Source organism: Aptenodytes patagonicus, chromosome 6 (assembly GCF_965638725.1).
Source record: "Aptenodytes patagonicus chromosome 6, bAptPat1.pri.cur, whole genome shotgun sequence".
In the NCBI taxonomy this organism is placed as follows: domain Eukaryota; kingdom Metazoa; phylum Chordata; class Aves; order Sphenisciformes; family Spheniscidae; genus Aptenodytes; species Aptenodytes patagonicus.
The window spans coordinates 19043752-19066959 of NC_134954.1; the positions used below are offsets into that span (position 1 = coordinate 19043752).

Genomic DNA, 23208 nt, shown 5'->3' on the forward strand with positions numbered 1-23208 from the left:
GGAGGCCATCAAACTTAATTTTGGCTACTTTAGGTTCAATCTGTCTCTCTGAAAGACCAGTAGAGCTTTTCTGCTTTTCACTTCACTTAGATTTCAGTTGTAACATATAATGCTGGCTTTCAATTGTAATTTCAAAGAGTATGCAATGCAAAGCGCTATATCCGGATAAAAGGGTGTGCCTGCATATACATCTGTATGCAATTCCCTCGCTTGTGTTCAATGATGTAAACCACTTTTGATGTCAGGAATATTGAGAAAAACACTGTGTACCCCCAGGCCTACAATAGGGAAAAGACTCAGCTCCTTCCAGGATGAGTCTCTGCTGTGGGACTAGTGATTGATGAAGGTGCCACCCGCCTACCAAACTGTCTTCTCCATTTCATGTGCAGGCTGAAAGGGTTTCATATACAAAATCTGTCAGGATATTTCAAATCCTACTGTTTGGCTTTATTTTCCAGGTGATGAATGTTTGTATGAAAGCTTTCCTGAACTTCCTTTGGAGGAAGTGCCAGAAGCTGATGGAGAGGCTGCAAACGTCCAGTGTCCAACGTCCGCCAACATTCAAGAGCTGTCTTCTCCAGCAACCTCCAGCGAAGCTTTCACGTCAAAGGAGAGCTCTCCTTACAAGGTTCCGATATACATTCCCGATGACATTCCCATTCCTTCAGAGTTTGAGCTCCGAGAATCCAACATTCCTGGAGCAGGATTAGGGATATGGACCAAAAGGAAGATTGAAGCAGGGGAAAAGTTTGGCCCTTTTGTAGGAGAGCAGCGGCCACACCTTAAAGATCCCAGTTACGGTTGGGAGGTAAGACACTTTACATTCTTTTGGTCTGTTGAACTCTCTTGTGTGTCTATAAACACAGAAATATTTGCAGAATTTGAGGCCTATCCTGCAGCAGCCAGGGGATATTTGTGTGAACGAAGACTGCTTTGTGGCCTTTTGGGCTTTCTGGATGGAAACAAGTGTAAATTAAAAAAGAAAAAAGGCAGGAATTATTGTTGCTCTTCATGCATGAAATCTGTCTGGGTGGATATTGGCAGGTGATGCTTCTTTTGGGGAAGGAAAGCAAGAAGTTGCGTTGTTGGAACATTTCTGTACCATTTTTAGTCTGCCCTTGTGCAGTCCTGCAGTATGTCTGTGGGTGAAGGATTTGCAAAAGATACTGCACTATCTATTTGAAAAGAAACTGGGTGCTGCTTTCAGGGTTGTGCATCACCACTTTCTGTCAACAATGGTTAGAATAGCCCTAAAATCTAGCATTGTGTGGCTAAAATTGCTATTGCAGAACCTTGCGCTACTCGGGGACTTCGAAAGGTGGGGGTTTGATCCTGGTTCCATTTAACTTAATGGGAATTTTGCCATTCATTCGGTGAAAGTATGTTTGGATGCTGGTGTCAAACCTAGCACACATGGGGATGATGTGGCTCATGTTACTTCTGCAGATGCTCTGAGAAATGTTGCTTTTCCTGAAGGAGCTCAAGGCCTCCTTTGGTGAGTACAGCAGTTGCCTCTTGCTTTTGCTGCCTTTGGGGGCAATGTGGTTTCCTCACTGTGATATCACTGTGGAGCTGGCTGAGTTGCAGGTCCATGGTCAGGTCAGGGCTTTAGACCTCAAGTGGTACACATTGCCAGTTGTGTTATGGTGTAACAAATGTTCTTGCATGGTTTTATTCATAGTTTTAACAATGTGCTGTAGAAACAGAGTGCAATCTCAGCTTTCCATCTGTATGTTTTCTGGTAAGGGGAGAAGTGTAGAGTTTGCCCGGCTCTCCAGGGACACGACTGACCTCTGGAGAGTTGGGAGCTTCATTTTCCCAGGAAAAATGGAGTTTCACTGTGGAGTAGAGCCTTGCAGATATGGTGGAAAATAGAGGTTTGATTTGCTCTTAACTGTCCATAAATACTCAGTGAGTTTATTCCAAACTTTCCATCCAGTTGTTTACTCTGGTGAGACCTGTGACAATATGACAGAATAGTGTCAGGAGAAATTACAGGCTTGGCAGCACTCTATCGAGTTAACAGACCCTGGTGCAATATAATTGCTGGTGAGAAATCTTTATTATTTGAAAAAGGCACCAGGAAGCCATAAAATGTGACTTTTAACCACACTGCAATTAAGCTCAGATATTGATAACAGAAATTGGAGCAAAACTGCTGAGACACGGCTGTACTTGCAGGTTTAACATATACCAAAATTAGGGTATTTTTAGGGTATTCCTCAGGTGGTATAGTGCAGCATAGCCCCACTAATATTGAGGGAAACCCATCTTGATTTTCACACCCTTAGATGTTGATAATATACTGCAATATGAGAGACTAGTTTTCCTGCTTAAAATATTTAGAATTTTGGAGTCTATGAAATCCATACAAGAAATGCATATCTTGATAGTGCTGGAAGCCCAGCTGGCAGACTGAATCCCTTTCAAGCTGCAGGACTCATGCCATTTGAACAACGTTATGTATTTGGGACAGCTGGGGAGAAGCTATTGAAAAGTGTTGGAGCAAAATCACACAAAATCAACAGTCGAGGCCCTCTGCAATTTGGCCACTCATCTAGAAGTACTCTGCAGTGCTCAGGGGAGCTTGAAACAGAATATTTTTCCAACAAGTGGGTTAAGTACATTTATTGTAATTGAAGGGAGACAAAGAAATGCTGGTTACCAGAGTTTACACAATGAGTAAAATGGCATGTAGTGAAGGTTAAGGCTAAAGGACAGATGTGGGGGACCTGGTAGTGTTGGAGAAGACCTTCCCAGTGCCCATCCCAGCCCAGATGCTCATCATCACACTGCTCTGGAAACCACCACTACCTTGGACCTGTGCCTTGGGATAAAAAAGGGAGAAAGAAGCTGTTACTGGTGTGTGGGCTCAGGCAGTGTCAAAGGTAGCATGGGAAGGTGAAGGAAAGGTATCATTTATTGAGGTTTAGGTACAGTCTTGAGAAGATGAGCTTTTCTGGTGTTAATTTTTCTACCTGAATGGACACTTCTGTGAAATTGGGCATTTCTCCTGCCAGATGCCAATAAGTCACCTAGCAAACAGGCATGGGGAAATCAGTGTGCTGTTGCTGAGATCAAGGTGAAATTTCATTATTATATTTTAAATGGAACCAAAGTTTCTGTATGGTACTGACTATGGATTTAAGTGACTTGGTAGTATGAGAGGGTTTAAAATCTTTTTTTCCACAATGATACTTGCATGCTGAGTGAATTGCACTGATGTAGCTACTGTCACGATATTCTTTTATGTTTGATTATATGTAATTCCTAGAATAGTTCATGGTGCTATAGAGGTCAGCTGTATCTGGTGGCTTCAAAAGATGAGATCCCTCAACCTGCTCAAACTGCTCGCTGGTCCCACAGGCCAAAGAAAACATTTTTCTGTGTCCTGGCTTACTCATTTCTTCATCTCACATGTGCATCGTTCAGAGCAACACATAGTGGGGTTGCAACATCACTAGTGTTTGTGTGCTTATTTAATTCTCTTGCATAGACTCCATTGCAGCTACAGTGAGGGTGATTGAGTGATTGGAAAATCAATCTTTCCATTTTATCTGCATTTTTCCGAGTTTAAGGTGAAACACTGAACATACAATGGTGTTTGACTTTCAAAGATAATGAAGGAAGAATCTCTTTTCAAGAAAATTAGCAAAAATATAATAAAATATTTTTGGAAGGAAAGCTGAGCATCTTCCTTAGCTGTTTTCTGATGCTGCATATATTAGTGATTTTGCTATGAAAGATCCGCTCCTTTTTTGCAATTGTTTAGGATTGCTAGGTAGCCTAGAGACCTCAAACTAGAAAATTTCAGACCAAAGCCCTGCGTACACATTGCAGGGAAAAGTTTATAGCTACACACAAATTTAGACTGTAACTACGTTTTTGGAAAGGACATTTTTATAACATACTATGCTAAATTCCCCCGCAAAAGATTGTCATAGTGTTGGGTATTTCCAGCTGTGGGATACTTCTAACTTCCAGTTTTTGTGACTGATGTCCACCTAAGTTGGTACTAGGATTAGCCTGTATTGGTGGGGAGAGAAGTGGAAGCTGGAGTAAATGCTGCTGTTAACTTTTGCAGCCAGGCAGTTGACAATGCAGAAAAACTTGCTGCAGAAGGCTGAGGAATTTCATGGGATCTGTTCCTACATTCCCCTATAGCAAGACTCCCTATAGCATCGACACAGAGTTTTGTCAGAACAAGTACAACAAAACAATGTCTATTGTGTCCATTTATATACTTCAGCCATAAAACACACTCTGGGACAAAGAGAATTTGTTGTGATATAGTTGTGCTTGGATCATGATTAGAGTGCTGTAGACCAGTTTAAATGAAAAGCCATAAATTTGAATTTTATCTCATTTTGTGGGTCTAGAGCTGAGCATTATCTAATCAGGTATTGGCTAGCTAAAGTACAAATCGAACAGGGGGTCACCGGACAAGGGGAAAGGTCGAGCTTTTTTGCAGTTTGTCACCGAGGTTTTAGTATTTGTCGGCAGCCCGAATATCCGAGGGGGTCGGGAGGCTGTTGCTCAGTGGTTGTTTGAAAAGGGAAAATTGACTGCTTCTTAATCAACAAAGAAAACAAGCTTTTAAGGGATGGCAGTAATTTTTTTTTAAATAAAAGCAAGGGAACACAAATTTAGTGATTTCATCATGGTTCATGCCCTGCTATGAAAAACAACTGGGACAGTATTTCAAAGAAAGCCTTTGAATAGGTCACTAAAGCACATGCACCTATCTTCGACCAGCTTCTTCCTGTGTACGTCGAATATTCAAATTCAGGTCTTTTACTGCTGTAGCAAACTCAAAGTCTCATTCATAGGTGCAATTCTTCACAGCTTTTTTTGTCCTAAACTTTTATTTCTTTACTAGGAAGGTAAAAACAGGAGCAATAAACTCTAATAAATCAGACTTGTCACAGAAGTAAAAAATACTTTAGAGCTTTATAAAGCAGTGTATAATCTGTTTATAGATCAGAGTATATTTTCCTGTCATGACAGTGAGGCTGAAAAACATCTCAGATTTGGTAGAGTATGTTTGAGTTGATGATATTACTTCTAAATGGAAATTAGGAGGCTGTTTGCCTATTTGTTTACCTCTCCTCTAACATTTTTGACGTGCATCTTTGGGGAAAGCTGGACAACTTCTTAAAAATTGTTTTGGAGTAAAGGCTTCCCATTGATCTATAGGGACTGGAATAGTTGAAACTTAAAGTTTCAATTCTGCACTCTTTGGTTTTCTTTTGGCATTTTTAAAATTTCAATTTAGGTTTATTTGAGATTCTGGATTCTAGGTGTACCATCTATCTTTACGAAAATTAAATAATAAGTTACAAAATGTACAGGTATAGGCTTTTAGAGTTGGAAGCTAATGTATATGCTCCCAAATCCAGCTTGTAGTGCCTAAACTGATAGCTTGGTTTTCTTGCTCTTAGCATCCAAAAACTTCCACTATAATCAATGGGAGTTACTGGCTGATTCAGCTCTATGTATCAATATTATCCCCCATTTTTGGGTCCTCCTTTGGAAAACCTTTTTTTTTAAAAAAAAAAAACAAAAAAACCCCCAAAAAGTAGCATCTTTTAAATAACTGGGCACAGGATTCACACATCTTAAAACTCATGTTAAACTATTCTTAATAAACAGTGCCGGTGTTGAGGGAAGTAACTCCCTTGTAGTCAGTGAAATCACACTGGGAGAGAGCAGTAGATTGTCTTTTGCAAAAGGGAAAAATGAAAGGAACAAAGACTTCATCACTTCTCAATATTTTTCTTTGGGATATGGAGTTTATCCTAGTGTTAAATAAAAAACCCTTAATTTTCTGCTGTTGTCTGACACTTTTCACACTGCACTGACTTACAGACCAAATCTTAACTTTTTCTTGAATTGTCTTTAAGAACATTAACATGCAAAACAACTCCACACTGCACCAGGTGGTTTGAAAGTGGGGAGATTCCTTGCCTACATCTTCTCCTTGCATATGGATTTCAGCAGTAGGAGGACTCCAGGAACCTTTGCAAAATTATTATTGAAGCAAAACCAGGAATAGGAATGTGGGTTATTCTGTTATTTGAAATGAAAAAGGAGTAATTTGTTTTATAGTGGGGAGGAGGGGATGCTTTTTGATCAATACAAGACCAACCCAGTTCTGCAGATAGTGTATTCTGCCCCAGGTCAACAGACCATCCACTTCTGGCAGCTGCAGGTGCGGATGACATCCTTACCTTTTCTTCAATACATAGGTGATGTTTTATCCCATTTGGAGCTCAGCTTTGCAAGGCATAGAGCACTCTGGCTGAGATCCAATAAAGCACTTAAGGCATGGGCTTATCATCAACAGGATTACCCAGGTGTTTGAGTTAAGCACGTGCTTAGCTGCTGTGTTAAGCTCTCTGTTAGGGACAGAGTGTTCAGTGCCATATAGGATGGAGTTCATACCCCATATATCTTGCCTGGGGTGAGTATGCACGAGGGTGTTTAAGACAGCCCCTTTAAAGTTGCGTACAAAAAAGACATTACTTACGGTGCTGCTAATGCTACCCATCTGAATTCTTCTGTTGTTTGCATCCGTGTCTTGTGGTGAGGCTGTGACTAAGTCAGATGCTACCGCAGCAACAGGAGTCCTGTTGCAAGGTGAACAGATACTTCATGAGCAAAGCGTTGCTCTAAGAGGCGATGTCAGTTGTATACCCCAACCAGCTACCTGGCTGTTAATGCCAGTTTTCTCCCTGCTCAGAGGACAGACAGTTTAAAATTACAAATGAGCAAACATCAGGTCCTCGAATAGCAAGATATGAGCAGGTGGATTTGTCATTCAGTTTGAATTAAATATATTTGACAGCAAAAGGGAGCTGTTGGTCCTTTGGGTTGTTTCATGAGGATGGAAGAGTGTTAGGACATGGAGACAACACACACAGTAGTCCAGTGTTGTCTTTCTCTACTGTTCCTTACTTCCATTCTTCAATTCTCCTAATTCTTTGAGTAACATGATTAAACAGAGTCTCACATTGTGAGGTCAGTGGGATGTGATGCCCTGTTTTTTGGACAAAGACCACAACCTTCCCCTGCTCAGGCAAAGCTGCTGGTCACTGGAAGGGGAGCAGGAACAAGAACTGCAAAGCTCCCTCTTTGGCTCTACAATGGAGCTATTCCCAGAAAACATTCAAAACCATACCACACAAGGTAGCTGAGAAGCTGTAGCGGCTGCCAGAAGGGAGGTGCTGTTAGCCCTTCCCTTCTGGAGAAAAAATAATCCGTTAAAATTCCTTTCAAAGTTTGGAAGTTTTGGGATTTCCAAATAAAAATGAATATTCCTCATTTCTACACAAATCTAGAATTTAAAAAAGTTGGAAGGTCTGTGGAGCTAGATGAGGAAAAACTGTGAAAAATAAAAAAATAGCTCCTGTCCTGATCCGGCTCTGGCACCAGGGCTGCTGCTCACGGCGCTGATTAAGTCACTGAGCCAACCCAAAGCCAATGTGGCAACAACATCTGGAAGAGGTTTTTGGCCAGCGCAGGAGGCTGAGCGGGTGCTGGTGTGGCATGGCTGTGAAATCTCACATAAAAAAGGTGAGGCAGCACCTTTGGCCTAATTAAACCTGAAATGGTTTCTGTAGAATTGACTGTTTCTCCACCCATGGTGGATACTCCACCATGTCCTTGACCTTGGGGGCAGGAAATCACCCATTTCATGGTATGGTCTAAAGCCACAGAAACCTCTCTGTAGGTCTGTGTATGTATTCCCTACAAAGCCACTGAGGTTTTAATTTAATCAGGAGGAGCATTAACTCCTGAGGGAAGCAGAGTGAAACCATAAGGGTCAAGTGGACGTAGAAGTAGGAGGGGGAGAAGGAAGTTTTGTTACATTCTTCAGAGTAGAACGGGGGGGATGTTTTAGGAATTTGTATTCTTATGCAAAATAAGATGGTTATTATTTACTCAAACGTGACCCGGTTAGATTTTATTTGAGTTCAGTAGCACTTTGCCCAAGCAGGTAATAGCACTAAATAAGCTGAAAGAAAAGCTGACGTTGGAGTAGATCTGTGAGATTATCAAAATATGAAGAAAAATCATTGTGAGATATGCCAGATGTTCCTTTAAAAGACAAAATCTGTAAATTGAATTTAGCCATTAAGAAAAACAACATCAGAAAGAAAAACAAAAAAGACAGAACTGAAGAGAATAATAATTGCATCTAATAGAACTGACAAACAATCATAATTCTTCCCATTAAATAAATATGTTATAAAAAATTTATTATGAAATGCCACATTATGCAAGCCAGGATTCAAAGATGAGTTCTTTGCATTAAGTACAGTAGATGCCATTAAGGAAAACAGTCAATATGTCACTAAGCCACAGCCTGTAAAATTAAATTGATTTGGTAAATGTAAGTAAGATAGATCTGTTTGCTTTCATCATCAATTTTGAGTGGGTGAACAGGTGATGTCACCAACCTGGGAGCGATAAAGATGCAGGACCATCTGGAAAGCTTTGTGATGGATGGGCAACTGCTTTTGGATAGTGACAGTGCTGTGGTACTTTGTCACTTGGGATGCAGTACTTAATAACTTTTCAATACCATCATAATAAATTTCACTGCCTTATTAATATAGAAATGGTGAGTTATTACTGTGATGGCTATTGTAAATAACAAGAGATGCAGCTGTCAAAAGCTGATTGTTTGGGCATGTTTCTTTAAGCAACACAGTTGACTTGGGATAATCAACGTATGTCTATACCAGCAGAGTTTATTGCTCTTGTCAAAAGAAAAAGCTGCATTATTCAAAAATTATATGAAGTCCATAATAAACAAGTTTAATATATTATCAGACTTTTCCTATAAGTTTCCTAACACAGAACAATAAATCACTTTTAATAATGCCTTTCCGTGTACAATAATATCCTTATGCTGTAATAATGTCCTTTCCTAAATATTCACCAAATAGAGAACTTCTGAAAAAACAGAAAGGTATCTCTCACTCGTCAGAACACTTACAAAATTAAATCTCCCTATTTCATTAAAAGGCTACTTTTGATATAAAGCTGATGGACTCTAGCTGTGTCTTTCTTTTTTATTTTAATTGAACAGATGTAGTTAAAAGTAATCTATGACAAAGAAATACAGACAAAATTATAACCATGTGTCCCTAAATACTAGCAGGAAAGCGCATCTGTGTGTGTTTTATGAAAGCCCAGGACTGCTCCGTGACATTGCTGCTAATGTCATCGGTCTGAGGACTGGAGAGAAACAAAATGCATAGATAGTTGTTAGCAGAAGATGAATTACCAGATCAATCATTTAGCGCCATTCAGAGTATTATACCATTGTTCTCTGGGAAGATAATTAAATCAATGATGTCTGGCTTATTTCTGTAAAGAGGCACAAACTTGTAAAGAATATCCAAAGCTCCTCAAACATTATTTCTGGATTTTTTTTTTTTTAAACCCTACCGACTTTGCCTTTCAGGCTGTAGCTTTGTCCCTCTTTTCAATTAAATGTCTCTCCACCATTTCTATGACTGCTGAAAAGAGAGCCAGCAGTCTATTAACAGGCAATAAAGTTCAGGAAGCCTAAGACTAGTTTCTTGGGTCAGAGGTGAAAATTGCATACTAAATGAAACAAAGGTGTGTCTTGATGGCTCAACAAGCAGTGGAGAGAGGAGCATACATGCGGGCGGGAGGAGATGGTCGTCATTAAACAGAAGCAAATGAAGACAGGAGTTAGTGTATGGCAAAACGCTTATTAACCCAAATGAACACATGCACTTCAGAGGATATGGCACCGAGGTTTGGCATTTAAACCACTGTATGATTTAACAGTACCATTGAAATCTGGGCATTTGGTCTAATAAAGATATCACTGAACTTTAAAAGTGAAACAAAAACCCCAACTCCTGCTAGCTAAAGCCGGCAGGTTGGGATGTGTTTGTCAGAATGGTACAAAAATATCCCTGTTTGGAAGTAAAGAATAGAAAACAATAATTGGCTAATAGGGTATTTCCATCCCAAAGAGTATTAATATGGCGTTTTATTGATGTGACAGCCTTCATGTTTCCTGGCTGAATGGTAGGTGGCACACGCAGGAGTGAAGACATAGGCTGTCATAATCCAGCTGATTTTATGTGATCACGTTAATTTTGGCTCATATAATAAGCATTAATTTGGAAAAAAATACAAATGTTAAGTAGCCTTTCCTTTAAAGTACAGTCCTAGCATTTAGTGTGGAAAGATGTAAAAAATCCCACAAAAGGCATAACATTTCGTCAGGTGAAGCCTACAGTGTAAAGGGCCTCTTGTGTATAGTAGGGTTCCCAAAGTGGTGTTCTTGGTCTTAACTTGATGAAGTGTATTGGCGACTTGCACAAAATGGGCTTGGGTTTGGTGAGTTTTTACATGTTGTATTGGAGACCTGGTGTGTATCTGTTCAGGATTTCCGAGAATAATTTTCAATGCCCTCCTATCTTCTTGAAATGGCCTCAAGTGGTAAATTGACTTTCAAAAAGTGTAGCTATGACTATATGTGTATTTTATTCAAAATTAAATCTGAATATTCATGTTTTCCAAGAGAGTTGTGGTCACAGTATTTCGGTTGCTTTCAGCAGCTGGTATTTCAAAACCATGGCAGTAACGTTGATTTTGTGCAAAAATGTAAATCTCTCTGGGATGGGAAAATGGAAGTTTGGGTATGGGAAAGCTTCAGCATTACTGCATTTACAGAAAATATTCTTTAAAGCCAAATTTTAAGCAGTCATCTAGCGATAACCTCTGCACAAGCCAAAATTTGCATGTGAACATGGGAAAAGTAATTTTTCTTGTTAGTGTTAACTGGGCATTTACATATTTGGAATACCTACATGTGTAGACACCCAAATGAGCAGTTAATAAGGAGGAGAGAAACCAGGTTTTCCTGCCTTCCTTTAATGTTAAAACCAGAAATGATCCTACCAAACCCTCTATGTCTGCAGAGGAAGATGGTGCTGATGCCCAGTACAAAAAGGGAGAGCTGCCATGTGTTGCAGTGCCTTGCTGTGCCCTTGGAAACACACTTTCTCTTTTGCACAGAGGACGACACCTTACAATTTCCCCCAATTAAGAGTATGAGAAGAGGCCTTTTTTTCTTACTTGTTTGAAGATCTGTGGTCTCAAAGTGCATTTCCCTCCACCAGCTGGCCCCAGGCAGTGCACCTCTCTTTTCTTCCTTCATCACTGTTTTCCTCCTCCTCCCATTGTCAGTGCTACCATGCTCCACGTCATCCCAAAACCTTGCAGCCAGCTGGGATCCTTGTTCAGCCTCGTGAAAAACCCTGTAATTTCCTTCTGACCAGCCTCTTCTGGATCCTTTGCAAGTCCCATCCATCTCTGCCCCTTATATCTGGCCCTCATCTTCCTCACTTTATTTTTCAGCAGGTCACTGCTATGACGGTCATCTTTGCCTTTGGCATTGACCACGTACGCAGTCTGCTAACCAGGCTCTGATTGCCTTTTAGTGCCTGCATATATTTTAATTTTCTGTGGTGTCCTTTCCTGTCTCTGCTCTCCTCATGTCAGCATTTCAGTGTCCCTTGGTCCATCCAGGCTCAGCGTTTCACTGCTCTCGGGGACAGAGTCTGCTCATACTTGAAATATAACCACTTTTGCCCTTGGTAAAGCAGCTCAACCCCTACCCCACTATTTCCTTTCAAAAGCTGATTTTTCTCAAATAATCTCCTAAATTTGATGGCTATCGTTGTTGTGAAAAAGGCAACATCTCAGCTCCTGTCCTCAAAGTCTGTTCCCTCCCACCAATGCAAGCGAAACTGAATAAAACATGTTTTAGGCAGAAATAATTATGCCCTGTTTTCACATTAGTTTAAATAATTATTTGAAAATTATGACTTTAGCAGAAGCTGCTGTGTGTGTAAAGAAACCCTCGTGGTAGGGATTCGGCTCGGTAAGTGTGACTTGTTTGGCATTTGCATTAAAATACTTTTGTGCTTCTGGAGCATTTTTAAGACTTGACTATCTGATCCCACCACCCATGACAACAATGCACAAGCAGAAGATGAAAATTCTGGTTTTCAGCCCCAGCATTCCTGAATAAAATTTAGCTGATTGCAACAGTATAATTTCGGGTGTGATTTTTAGTGGGTTTGAGTTTGAATGGGTTTAGAATAGGTGCTTGAGCGGCTTTTGTCCCCATGCTAATGGCCCCGCAGCAGTGGGAGTCAGGAGGAGTGAAATGATGACCTGAAATAGCAGACGGCTCCAAACAGAGCTGGATTAATGTGAAATGGGGCCCTCGTCCCATCCAGCCAGGAAGCCTCCAGCCAGCCCGGAGGCACCCGTGCCATACCCCATCCGGGATATCCCCCAAACCCAACACCACCAAGCCCCCAGTCCTTCCACAGCAAAGAAATTCTCCAAAGTGGGTCTCGAGCAGCCCTGACAGGACTCTGAGCTGTGTGCCCTGCTGAACATTAAACAGTGGAGGGATTAAAACCCAGTTTGCCTGTACTCTGACTGGTTTTGTATAATTTTTTTTATGCACGACAGACGCATTTGATGTGTTTGGAAAATTCAGCAGTAGCATTCCCCCTCCTGCGATATTGCCAGGCTTGCTCTGTAGTGATGAAGAAGGAAAAAAAAAAAACCCTTAGTGTTGGGAATTATAAATAATTTGATGCAACAGGTTTAAGTTACCATTTTTGTGGTGAAAAGAAAAGCTTAGCGTGATCCAGATTTTCCTTGGTTTCCTCCCATTCTGCTGAGAAGCAGAGGTATTCACATTTCTTTGTCTAACAGTTTTATAATGTCTTAAGAGATTAACAGTGAGCATGAATGAGGGGCTGAGGATTAGACGACAAAAAGCCCGGGCCGTCCACTACCTTGTTTGCACATTTTACATTTCTCAGCATTGCTGAGCGAGTATAGAAACTAAGGAAAGATAATAAGGACCAGAGTCCCAAAAGTGTTTAGTGATTCAAAAAAATTCAGATGCCATGTCAGAACTGACAGAATGATGGAGCATTATGTGGCAGGACCCACTTTTTTGTCTTAGGGTAAGCTCTCGCCCTGAGTGAATGCAGATGTTATCGCAGGATCCCAGACAGACAGTCAGTGAAATGTGACAAGCTGTCAGCAAAGTTACACTACGTTGAGTTTGCTAAAATATCCCAAAGCTTTATACATGGCTTTTTTTTTTTAATAGAGAAAACTCTTAGCTCAATCAATCGGGGAAAAAAAAACAAAAAATGGGGAGGGGGGAAGAAATGGTTACAGTAACCTTTCCAGTCGGGAATCCTTTGAATGGTTCAGACATGGCTGTAAAAGTTTTTTAAGAGTGGAGGAAAATTATCATCTGAAATATTTGGAAGGTTACGTTGGCATCGGTAAAATTTCTGAAAGCAAAGCGCATGCATGGTAAGGCTGTTAACCACATGTCATACTGTGTCAGTCATTCCCCGAATGATTTGGGTATTTACCCTTGTGAAATGCTTAGTCAAATCAGTAATAGCAGCCAGCAGAAGTGAAACCTACCAGTACTCAGCTTTCTCTTTAGCAGGGTATCAGCTTCAAAATAGGGGGTTTATAAGCAATTGTAATTCCTTTACTGTTTGGGTTTTTTATTTATTTTTTTTAACCTCAGAAACAGGCACAAATGAGCTGGTAAAATTGCAAACTGAATGGCAAAAAAGATGTAAAGTGAACGGATTAAAACATGCTCAGCAAATAAAAATATATGTCAGGGCAAATCGATGCAAATGATCCAAATTCAGATGCTCTGAAGTCATAGTGAGGCTCAGAAAATGACTTTTGTTTTGAATTTTGGGTCTGCAAGAGATATTTGATTTGTAAATATTGTAACAAGATATAAGCTTTTTAAATTTTGAGTAGAAAAAGAAGGGCCCCATTCTGCATATTCGTAAATATTTAACTCTCAAGGAATCTGCAGGGAAGTGATGTCATTTGTATGCCAACACACTCCCAGGACTGTGCTCAGTATTTTCTTGTTTTAATACTTCATTACTTAGAAAATATACATATATATACTAGGAAACTCGAATATTTTTACACACACAACTGATTTCCATTTTTGAATTAGGACTGCACCAGATTCAAGCTTTTACATAATTAGAGGACAGGGACCCTAAAATACTGACATTTTCAAGTTATTTCACAGATTTAATTTAAAGGTATATTTCCTTATACAGGCGAGTACATTTTGATTTGAAAATGCCAAAGTAAATTGCATATCTCTTTTGCAAGTAATTATGTATATCTTTCACAGGAACCCCTTTGATAGTCTGTATTCTTGTCTTATTACTGTTAGCTTAAGCCTAAATTTAATGAGAAGGCTGTTTATAGTGGCACAAACTAATATATTTTGCTAGAATACAAGTTGCAGTACGTTCATTCTCTTCTAAGCAGAGCAGAGTAATGCATGTGATTTATAATCAATTTAGGTCTCCTTTTGAATAAGATGATCTTGCATTATTTGTTTCCATACACTGAAAATATTAATTTACTTCTAGAAGCAGGGGAGAAAGGGAAACATACCCAGCCACAATTTAGTGCAATTTGTGTTGTAACAAAATGTATTACCAGACAACGCAACAACCTTCCCTGATTCTGAAAAATGGGATGCAAAGATGCTCAGGAGATAACATCTCGCACAGTGTTTTTGCAAAAAAACCTGAAGTAAACAATCCAACTAAATTATGCATATGGAGGAAATGATTGAGAATATGTTTAGCTGGTAATCGCACTCATGCTGAAGTTTTAAATTTCATCTGTCTGCTCAGATCTATTGTGATCCATTAAGTGGCTTCCTTTTTTTCCGACAAATTGAATGCTGCAACTGCAAGGAGCTCTTTTGTTCTTTTAATTCAGTCAGCATGGAAATGATTTTCTCATTTCAGACCCTTTTCTGTCCTCTCTTCATTGTGTCAATAAAATAGAGTTGTGCAGAGCTGCTCTAATCAGCTTAGAGTGCTAATTCATTGCACTGGGATGCTATCTGGGTCCGGCTACAGGTGGGCACTATAAGGGGTCAGTCTCCAGGGGAGTCTAATTGTGTCTCTCTTGGGTCTTGTTTGCAGAATAACTGAAATCTCAAACCCCAGCTTAAGAAAGGAAGGGAAAATGCACAAACACAGGCGTATAGGAGCACGCACGGTCTCTAGATGCACCACTCAGTCTCAGAGTTGCTTCCATTTTGACACTGTTTGGGGAAGGGAATGATTTAGTTCAGTGGCAAAAGATTAACAAGAAACTTTGTAGATCAATTTTAAAATTTAAGTAAGAATTCGGTCATTTTGAGATACAGGTGTGCAAGAGAGAAATGGATGCTGTGATGTTAATGAGGGGCTTCAGGGGAGGCTTGCCTTTAAATTTTTGAGGCTTTCAAAAGACTAACGAAAAACAAGAAGATGCATTATTTAGATAAAAAAATCCTCTCTGCATGTGCCAGTGGTGGTCTTAAACAAGCTATTTGCCAGGGCATGTTGAGTGTGAGGGAGTCTGCCCAGCCCCAGGGAGCCCAGGAAATCCTCAGGCAAGCAAGGCAGGGAGCCCGGGCTGCCTGAGTCTCACCCCAGCGCCTAAACCCTGTGGGCTGCCTTCCTCCCGGCGTGGAGGGGCTGTACTAATGCAAGGAGGCAATGCTTTCTGCTGGAGATTTTGGGTCTTATCCTGGGTTATCTCAGAGAATTGCTTGAGAAAGATCAAGAGAGGAGGCATGTGACGGGAATGGAAACCTCATGTTTGCCTTCTGCCCCAATATCACGTAGTTTGGCCTCAGAACTATCCCTGACACAAAAGCAAGCAGATTTCAGGCTTTGCTGGGTTTTTTGTTGTTTGTTTGTTTTGTTTTGTTTTGTTTTGTTTTGTTTTTTAATGGATGAACTTATGTTTGCCACCAACCACAAAAAAACCTGAGAAAAGAGGTGCTGATGGGGAAGGAGGATCTACTCCTGGTGATGCCTCCTGTCTCTTGCCACCTTGTCCCATGGTGGGGGGTTTGGGAGCATCTGCCCTGGGGTGTATGCTTGCCTCTGCCAGCCCTGCACCCCTAGGGCAGCCCTGGTACCTCTTCCATCAGGGACTGAGCAGCAGAGCCCAAATTTCCCAGACAGACGTGATAGACGCTACCAAATCGCTTCCTGATGTAACGCCAGCAACCCCAGTGATGTTACAGCACGCACAAATCTGCTCCCAGCACTTGCTATGGAAACCAGCGGAGATGGGTATAGATGAAGTAGTAATTATGGGGCTCCTCCCAAAAATTTCTCAGCACCTTAAAGATGGCAGAGCAGCCCTGGCACACCTCCTCGCTGGGGAGGAAGGGCACGGCTTGTTGCAGAGCAGTCAGTGACTCTGCAGAAACAAAAATGCAGTAGAAGTGGTAAAGAAAATTGAGCAAATAATAAATTTCCTTAACAGTGTAACAAAATGTAAAATAAACTTTATTTGGACAGCATTTTGTTTTTAAATTAACATGAAGGTTTTCCCTTCATGAAATGCAGGGAACATGAATGCATTTCCTGTGCCCACAATTGGTCATGCAAAAATTGGACACTTTTTGGAATTACTTTTAAAATCCCAGTCCTGAAAAAAAATATTGTGTCCCTCCCAGCCTCTTTTACCCCTGTGCGACTGAGGTTCTCACTTACTTACATGTAGGAAAAGCAGAGAGGGCATGGCCATGGCACATGGCCCTGGGGCAGGGGCAGCTCCTCTCCTGGAGCACAGAGGGGGCTTGGGGAATGGGGATGTGACAAAGTCTCCCAAAAGCCGGTGTCTTCTCTGCAGAGAAGCCAGTGCTGGCTACAGAAAGGATTTCAAGGCAACATGGGCTCTGCAGGGCATCAAAGCCTCATCCTTAGCTACTTCCATAACTGTGGTCCTCCTTCACTCCAAAGTGAACCTGACTGAATTTGGGCAGGACTGTTCCCCATTGGTGGATTTTCTACAGGAGCGATAAGCTGTCAGTCTATTGTGGTTTTGTGGCAGAGTCACCGCCGCGAAAATTAATTAACATACCTGAAGACACCCCTGAGCAGGAAATCATAGTGCTGCTCTGTGATTCAGGGTTGAATAGGATCTCTCTATTATCAAAAACTCCATCAGGGAAGAGGAAATTAAGTTCCTAATTAGACAGTGTCCAAAGGAAGAAGTGAGGCATTGAAGAGATGAAGAAAATTGAGAGGTAGCTGATGCACGTATCAGGCTAATGATAGAAAAGGAAATAGTAGAGCTTGAAAGGTCACTGACCTTATTAGGCTAGGAGAAAAGTAGTAGATCTTCAAAAGCTTTCACCTATGATAGGTTGACAATGTGTGAATTTCTCTAGATGGTCAGAGAGGAAAGACAGCCCAGAAAAAGCATGGGAACAAATTAGGTAGATTACAGTGAACTGCATAAATGCAGCATGAAAAGCATATTTAGAAAAGAGAGGAATTTAGAGTAGAATTAGCCAGAAAGGTTTCACTATTTGACGAGATCTCTTTTCAGTAGGAGTACAGGATTTTCTTTCCCACTTAGTAATTTTATTTTTTTTACTATCAATTAAGCTCGATAATAATCCCTCACTGGGTATAACATTTCCCTAATGAAGTATTTGCTTTCTGCTAAATTGAAATATTTCAGGTAGCCAATTCTGAATATTAACTTCAGTGAGATGAAGATAGCGCTGCTAATAATAGCTTCAACATTAGTCTTTGAGTATAAGAAACACGTTCTGCACCACTTAGTGAAAACATTGCAGCTCCCTTAGTGGCAAGAGACTTTTACCTTGGAATACCAATCCTGGCCAGCTGCAAGATTTTTAAAGGCTGTTATAGGTTATTTTCTCAGTAGGTAAAAACTCCCTGGCTCTTTAAATGAGATATTACAAGAAACAAGTCTATAGAAAGTCAAATGAAATACCCCTAAAGCCTGCCTCCTCCCAGCCTCTCTTCCTGCAGCAGTTTTGTGCCGTACGTAGGTGATTTCTCAGAGCCAGCAAGGCCTGATTAAAATCCTCCCTGCTGGTTCATGTACAAGCATGGGTTTGAGTTTAGAGGTAGAGTTGTTTCTCTGTCTTTCTGGTAAATGCTCAAGTTTTCTTGTTCTGACTGTTGGTAGGAAAGGGGGAGTAGGAATGCAAAGAAGAGGAAATTAAAAATACAGCACTGTGTATTTTTCATGCAACAGGACCAATCCATTTACAACATAACATAACAGCAGTTTTTCAATCAAAATAAATGAGGACAAATTCTCTGCTGATAAAAAAAAATGGATGTAACACCATGGCTTTGCTTTAACCTAAGTAGAGTATGATCCACTCCAACAGTACCATTATAAACCCAATGTAAAGACAGACTATGAAAAAGCCTATATTTTTTTCTTTTGCTATGAGAAAGTGTAATAGCTTTTTTTTAATGCTGTGAATAGTGAGGCTGATTTTAAATAAATACTGATGTATTCTGAAATTAAAAAAACCTTTGTGAAGAAATGCTATCATGTGGTATTTCACAAATGAGGCAAAAGATGCTTCCTGAATCTACCTAGAAGAGCTAACACTTTCCCATCATTGGAAAGAAAACAAACACTATATGCTTCATATGTTTTTCTGGTGCTTGTGATCCCGTCCCGAAGCAGAACCATGTTGGAGGACTCCAGCCCAGAGGGCAGAAGCGCTGCTGATCCCCGTCGGCAGAAGAGCAGCACATACCTCCATCCCTAGGAGGGCTCTGCAAAAAGGCATTACGGGTGCTAAAGTTCCCAGAGATGGAGAAGGGCTGCCATCCCTGATTAGATGTGGTTTGTAATAGTATCGTCCTGTTTTCACTCACCACAGTAGAACATTTCTACTAGGCTAACAAGGCATAGGGTAATAAGAAACATGCCAAGTTTAAGGGAAAGAGGAGTCGAACCTACGTACAGGAAACAAATGTGATCAATTACCCCAAGTGTAGAGCTCACAGATACCTTATCTTAAGGCTCCTTAAAATAAGAACTTGATTGTTTCCAAATGTGTCTAAGAAGCTAGTGATAGAAACGCATTAATACGAGAGACACGTGAAATTTTATTACCTCAAAAAATTGTCATTATTACTTGCTTCTAAAGATATGGGAGAATCAACACAACTGTCGAACACATGATCATAGCAATAAATCTACAACTACCTATGTGTGTTCAGGCTGTACGTGTAGAAGCAGAGTTTTAACATTATACTATTACAGTCTTCTAAACGATATTTCAAAAAGCCACCAGATTTTATCGTAATATAAAAATGCTCTTCTGCAATTTATTTTTATTTCATTGGGGTTTTTTGTTACCATTGGACTTGTTTCTTTTCTTCAAAACAAATATTTTAAAGAAGTTTTCCCTGTGATTATTCTCCTTGTAGGTGCTACACCATCTGTAGATGGCTACTGAACTTAGGTTGACACTGGAAATGGAGATCGTTAGCTGAAATGTCTGACAAACTGTGTGTTTTCTGAAGATACATTAGGAGCAGGGAGAAACGTATAATGGCAAGCTCATACTAAGGTATGGCTTTGACCTAAAGTTATGTGACTCTCTGCTAGGTTTTTAAAGTAAATCTGCTGCATTTGGGACAGGAATATATTCTTTTTCATGAAATTGCTACTGTCTGTAGGAATGTCACCCATGGATGAATTAGCAGAAGGGAAGCCACTGTGGGAAATCTAACACGCTCTTTCCATGCATGCAAGTCCCTTGGCATCAGCAGGAGTTGTGCATGAGTTCTGATGGAAGTATGTGACCCAAAAGCTCATGATTGCATCAGAGTAATTGCCCAAGATGAATGTGTTCTTATACCTTGTGGGTAGATTTACACAGGCTGAGACTGTGACTCTGGAGCAAGGCAGAGTGTTGCCACTAGTTTTAACAGGAGTAACACCAGCCTTTTGTATTTTTACACATGCTGATATTCAATAGGAAAGCAGTTCAAAAGTTGGGCACTCAGGACTGATGTATCGGTAGAAGGAATCAAAATACAATGTTAGTGGTTTTTGTCAGTAAAGAGTCCAGTTTGGATTTCAAAGGAGTCTGTTAGCTTTGTAAACCCACACCTGATCCACCTTTGCATAATGCGGACTGAAATGAGGGATAGAACATTTAAATTTTGCTAGACATCTCTTGACATAGGTGTTGCTATATGAAGGGGGTTATTGCTTCATTCTGCAAGGGCAGGCTTGTTTCCTTTAAAATGTGTTTGTCTCTCTCCTGAGATGACAAATTCAGCAGCATCTTTAACACGTTATTATATTTGGCATCATTGTTTCGTGTTTGAGATAAAAATTAAGTCATTTTAACATTCATGCACATTTACTAATTCCAAAAGAATGAGGTGTTTATTACAAATAGTCATTTAGGTGCAGCTTAAACTCTTCAGACATGCTTGTTATAGTGATGCATGGGGTGGTCATTTCAGGGGACAATGTTAAAATGTAAAAAAAAATAAAATTCAGGCATTTAGCTGGAATTATATTCAGTACCGACCTGTTATGGTTTATTAAAGTTCTGCGCTTTAGCCTGGAGACATTTGCCAGTGCAAAAGTAATGGCTGCTTTAACATCCGTGTACAAAAGTGGAATTTAAGAGATTAACTTGCATTTGACCTACTTCAGCTCTCCTGGTAATGAGGGGTGCAGGGGCACAGAATTAATTTCTCTCAATTTGTGGCTCTCAGGGGTGCTGCTAAGTTTGAGAGTGCTTGAATTTTAAGAGTCTCCTGGTGTGCTGAGAAGGTTTTGTTAGTGCATGGAGCTCTGTTAGTGGCAGGGACTGAAGTGCCAGTTTTATCTATTTGATTAATAGCCTGATTGAGTTCTAGTGTATCTTTGAAAGAAAAAAACATATTTTCTCTCCCACTCGAACAGCATTTTTTCCCACATACACTGATCCTCCTCTCCCACCCAGTAACAGCAACTCGAAACAGCCAATGGACTGAGAAATGTCTGCTGGGCCTAACTTAGTCTGCAGCTCTCAAGCTGGGTTTTACATACCAGATCTGTCTCACCTTCACAATAATCTGGGATTTATTCAGGATCTGCTGTACGTTTGTTGTGTGTGATATTAATGGGCTGCTTCTAGCAGGATATAACTCAGAGTGGTATTATTTGGACTGATGTGATTTTAAAAGCTAGCAAATGACTGTGCAATTATTACTCCAGTGCTGTGTCTTTACCGCAGTATTAATGCATCTAAAGAGATTTTTGGCAAAGCAATTTATACTCTCGTGAAATTGGCTGTAACTACTGAATGTGCAACATTTCCTTTTCTCCCAGGGTTTAAAAGGTCTGGTTTAGTTCCTTATCAATACACTTCATTCCTCCTCTTCCTTTTAAAATAACCGCTGTTCAGTGGAAGATTTCTTTGTGCGGAATCAGTAGTGACATGACATGATTTATTCCAAGCTCGCTGCAGTTTATCAAGAAAATAAACAGAGGAAGCAATAATGCATGTAGGTACCATCCTGTGTCAAATATGCATACTGGCTAATAGCATGATAAAGATAAAAGATTTCTAAAGTTTTCAATTTTTTTTTTTTTGTAATTTATCACATTATCACATAGGAATATTGGCATTTAGAGTTTATCTTTTCTAGAAATCTTTAAGTAAAAGCTCTCTCTGTTTCTCTGAGATCTCCAGGTGAATCATAGCACAGAAGAGTCTGGAGACTGCATGTGTATATGTGTTACTATTTACCAATAAACACAATATTGAGTATCATTATTGTATAATGGCAAAAATACATATTAACGATAACAAAATAAAACTTGTATCTTTGTGTTTTATAACATATATGAAAAAAACAGTTGTGCCAGAATCCATATCAACATGTGCAATGCACTTCTACAGGAATGCAATTGTATTGTGTAACATTTACTTATCAATTTAATAGAGACTAATTGTCCTGAGATTATTTTCTGGAAGTTCACAAAGCCTTTGCCAGGTTTCGTTGTCAGCTCCTCCTTCCAAAAACCTGTGATTACAGGAAAACATAGCTTCCCATTGGGTCTGTGAGCTATCAACAAAATGGTACTAGCTGCTTATTTTCAGCAAGCCTGGACTGACCAGTGCTTTTAACTTAAGGAAATGGCTCATCTTTTTATTTTCAGGTTAAGTAAATTAAGGTAGATTTTTGAAATAAGGAGGTTTTATACACAGAGTTCTTCCACATGGCTTCCTGTAATGGCATGCACACAGACATACCTCGATGCAGTTGTTTTTGACATGTAACTGCTGTCAGAAAGTCATGAAGGATTTTCCTGGTTTTTAGGGGGAAAAAAAAAAAAGAATAATAGTTGACTACTTTTGGGTTTTGCTGTTAAAACATAAAAACATATTCCTATGATGAGTTCTTAAAAAAAGTATCCAGGCCATCCATTTCAACTCTGGAGAAGCAAATCTTGCTATGATGTGCTTTCTTGATTTTGTGGAAATTTTTAAAGATTGTGTATTAAGGTTTGCTAAAAAACTTGAAAACTTTTGATTTTGAATGTTTCTTACTCTTCTTTCATCTGATGGAAATCTTTAGTTGTTGCCATATATGCTTCAGTGAAAAGCACCAGCACCCAACCCACTGTACAGAGTTAATGTCCTGCAATCTTTCCTTGCTCCCGAGAGTCGGAGGGAGTTTCCAGCTCCACTTTTCCTAGCAGCTGCCAACGTTGTCAGCACTGATCTGTCAGAAAGGATTTTTCCTGGCAAAACTTTGAAGCTCCTTTCTGACATCCCCAACAAACTAATTGTTGTCTTCTGCCTCCGAGAGCCCTCTGAAGTCCCAACGAGTTAGTGTCTTCTCAAGAGATGAGAAAGGGGACTCACAAAATCAATTTATCAGGCTATTACGCATTGTCATCAGCCAAAACAAAAACCTGCTAAAGACAGGAGAAAAAGTAGAAGAAATGGGTCTCTGAGAAAAGGTTACAGAACATCCATCTTCTCTCCTCTTCTGATTGTTTCCTTTCTTTACCCATTTTCATACCCATTTCCCTCCACTAAAAGACACTTTATGACAAGCATTGTAATCTCTTTAGACCAGAGGGGAACCTCTTCTTTAGGACCAAATCTTTGCAAGGCATGAGTGACAGCGGGAAGGGGTCCAATTGCCACTGAAGACACTAGGCAATAAATCATCCGCCCTGGCATCAAGTGGCTGGACTAGTCCCCACTTCCTGATGACCACCAGTGCCTGACGGTGACAA

The 23208-nt window shown here is 40.1% G+C and overlaps 1 protein-coding gene across 6 annotated transcripts in view; it reads left to right on the top strand.

Moving 5' to 3' along the window:
• MECOM (MDS1 and EVI1 complex locus) overlaps positions 1 to 23208 on the top strand; it is a 354166-nt gene that overhangs the window by 157770 nt on the left and 173188 nt on the right. For all 6 annotated transcript variants that reach the window (XM_076341393.1, XM_076341395.1, XM_076341394.1 and 3 more), the window contains exon 2: positions 459 to 808. In XM_076341393.1, coding sequence (XP_076197508.1) covers positions 459 to 808 — 350 coding nt within the window. The remainder of the gene's footprint in view (positions 1 to 458; positions 809 to 23208) is intronic.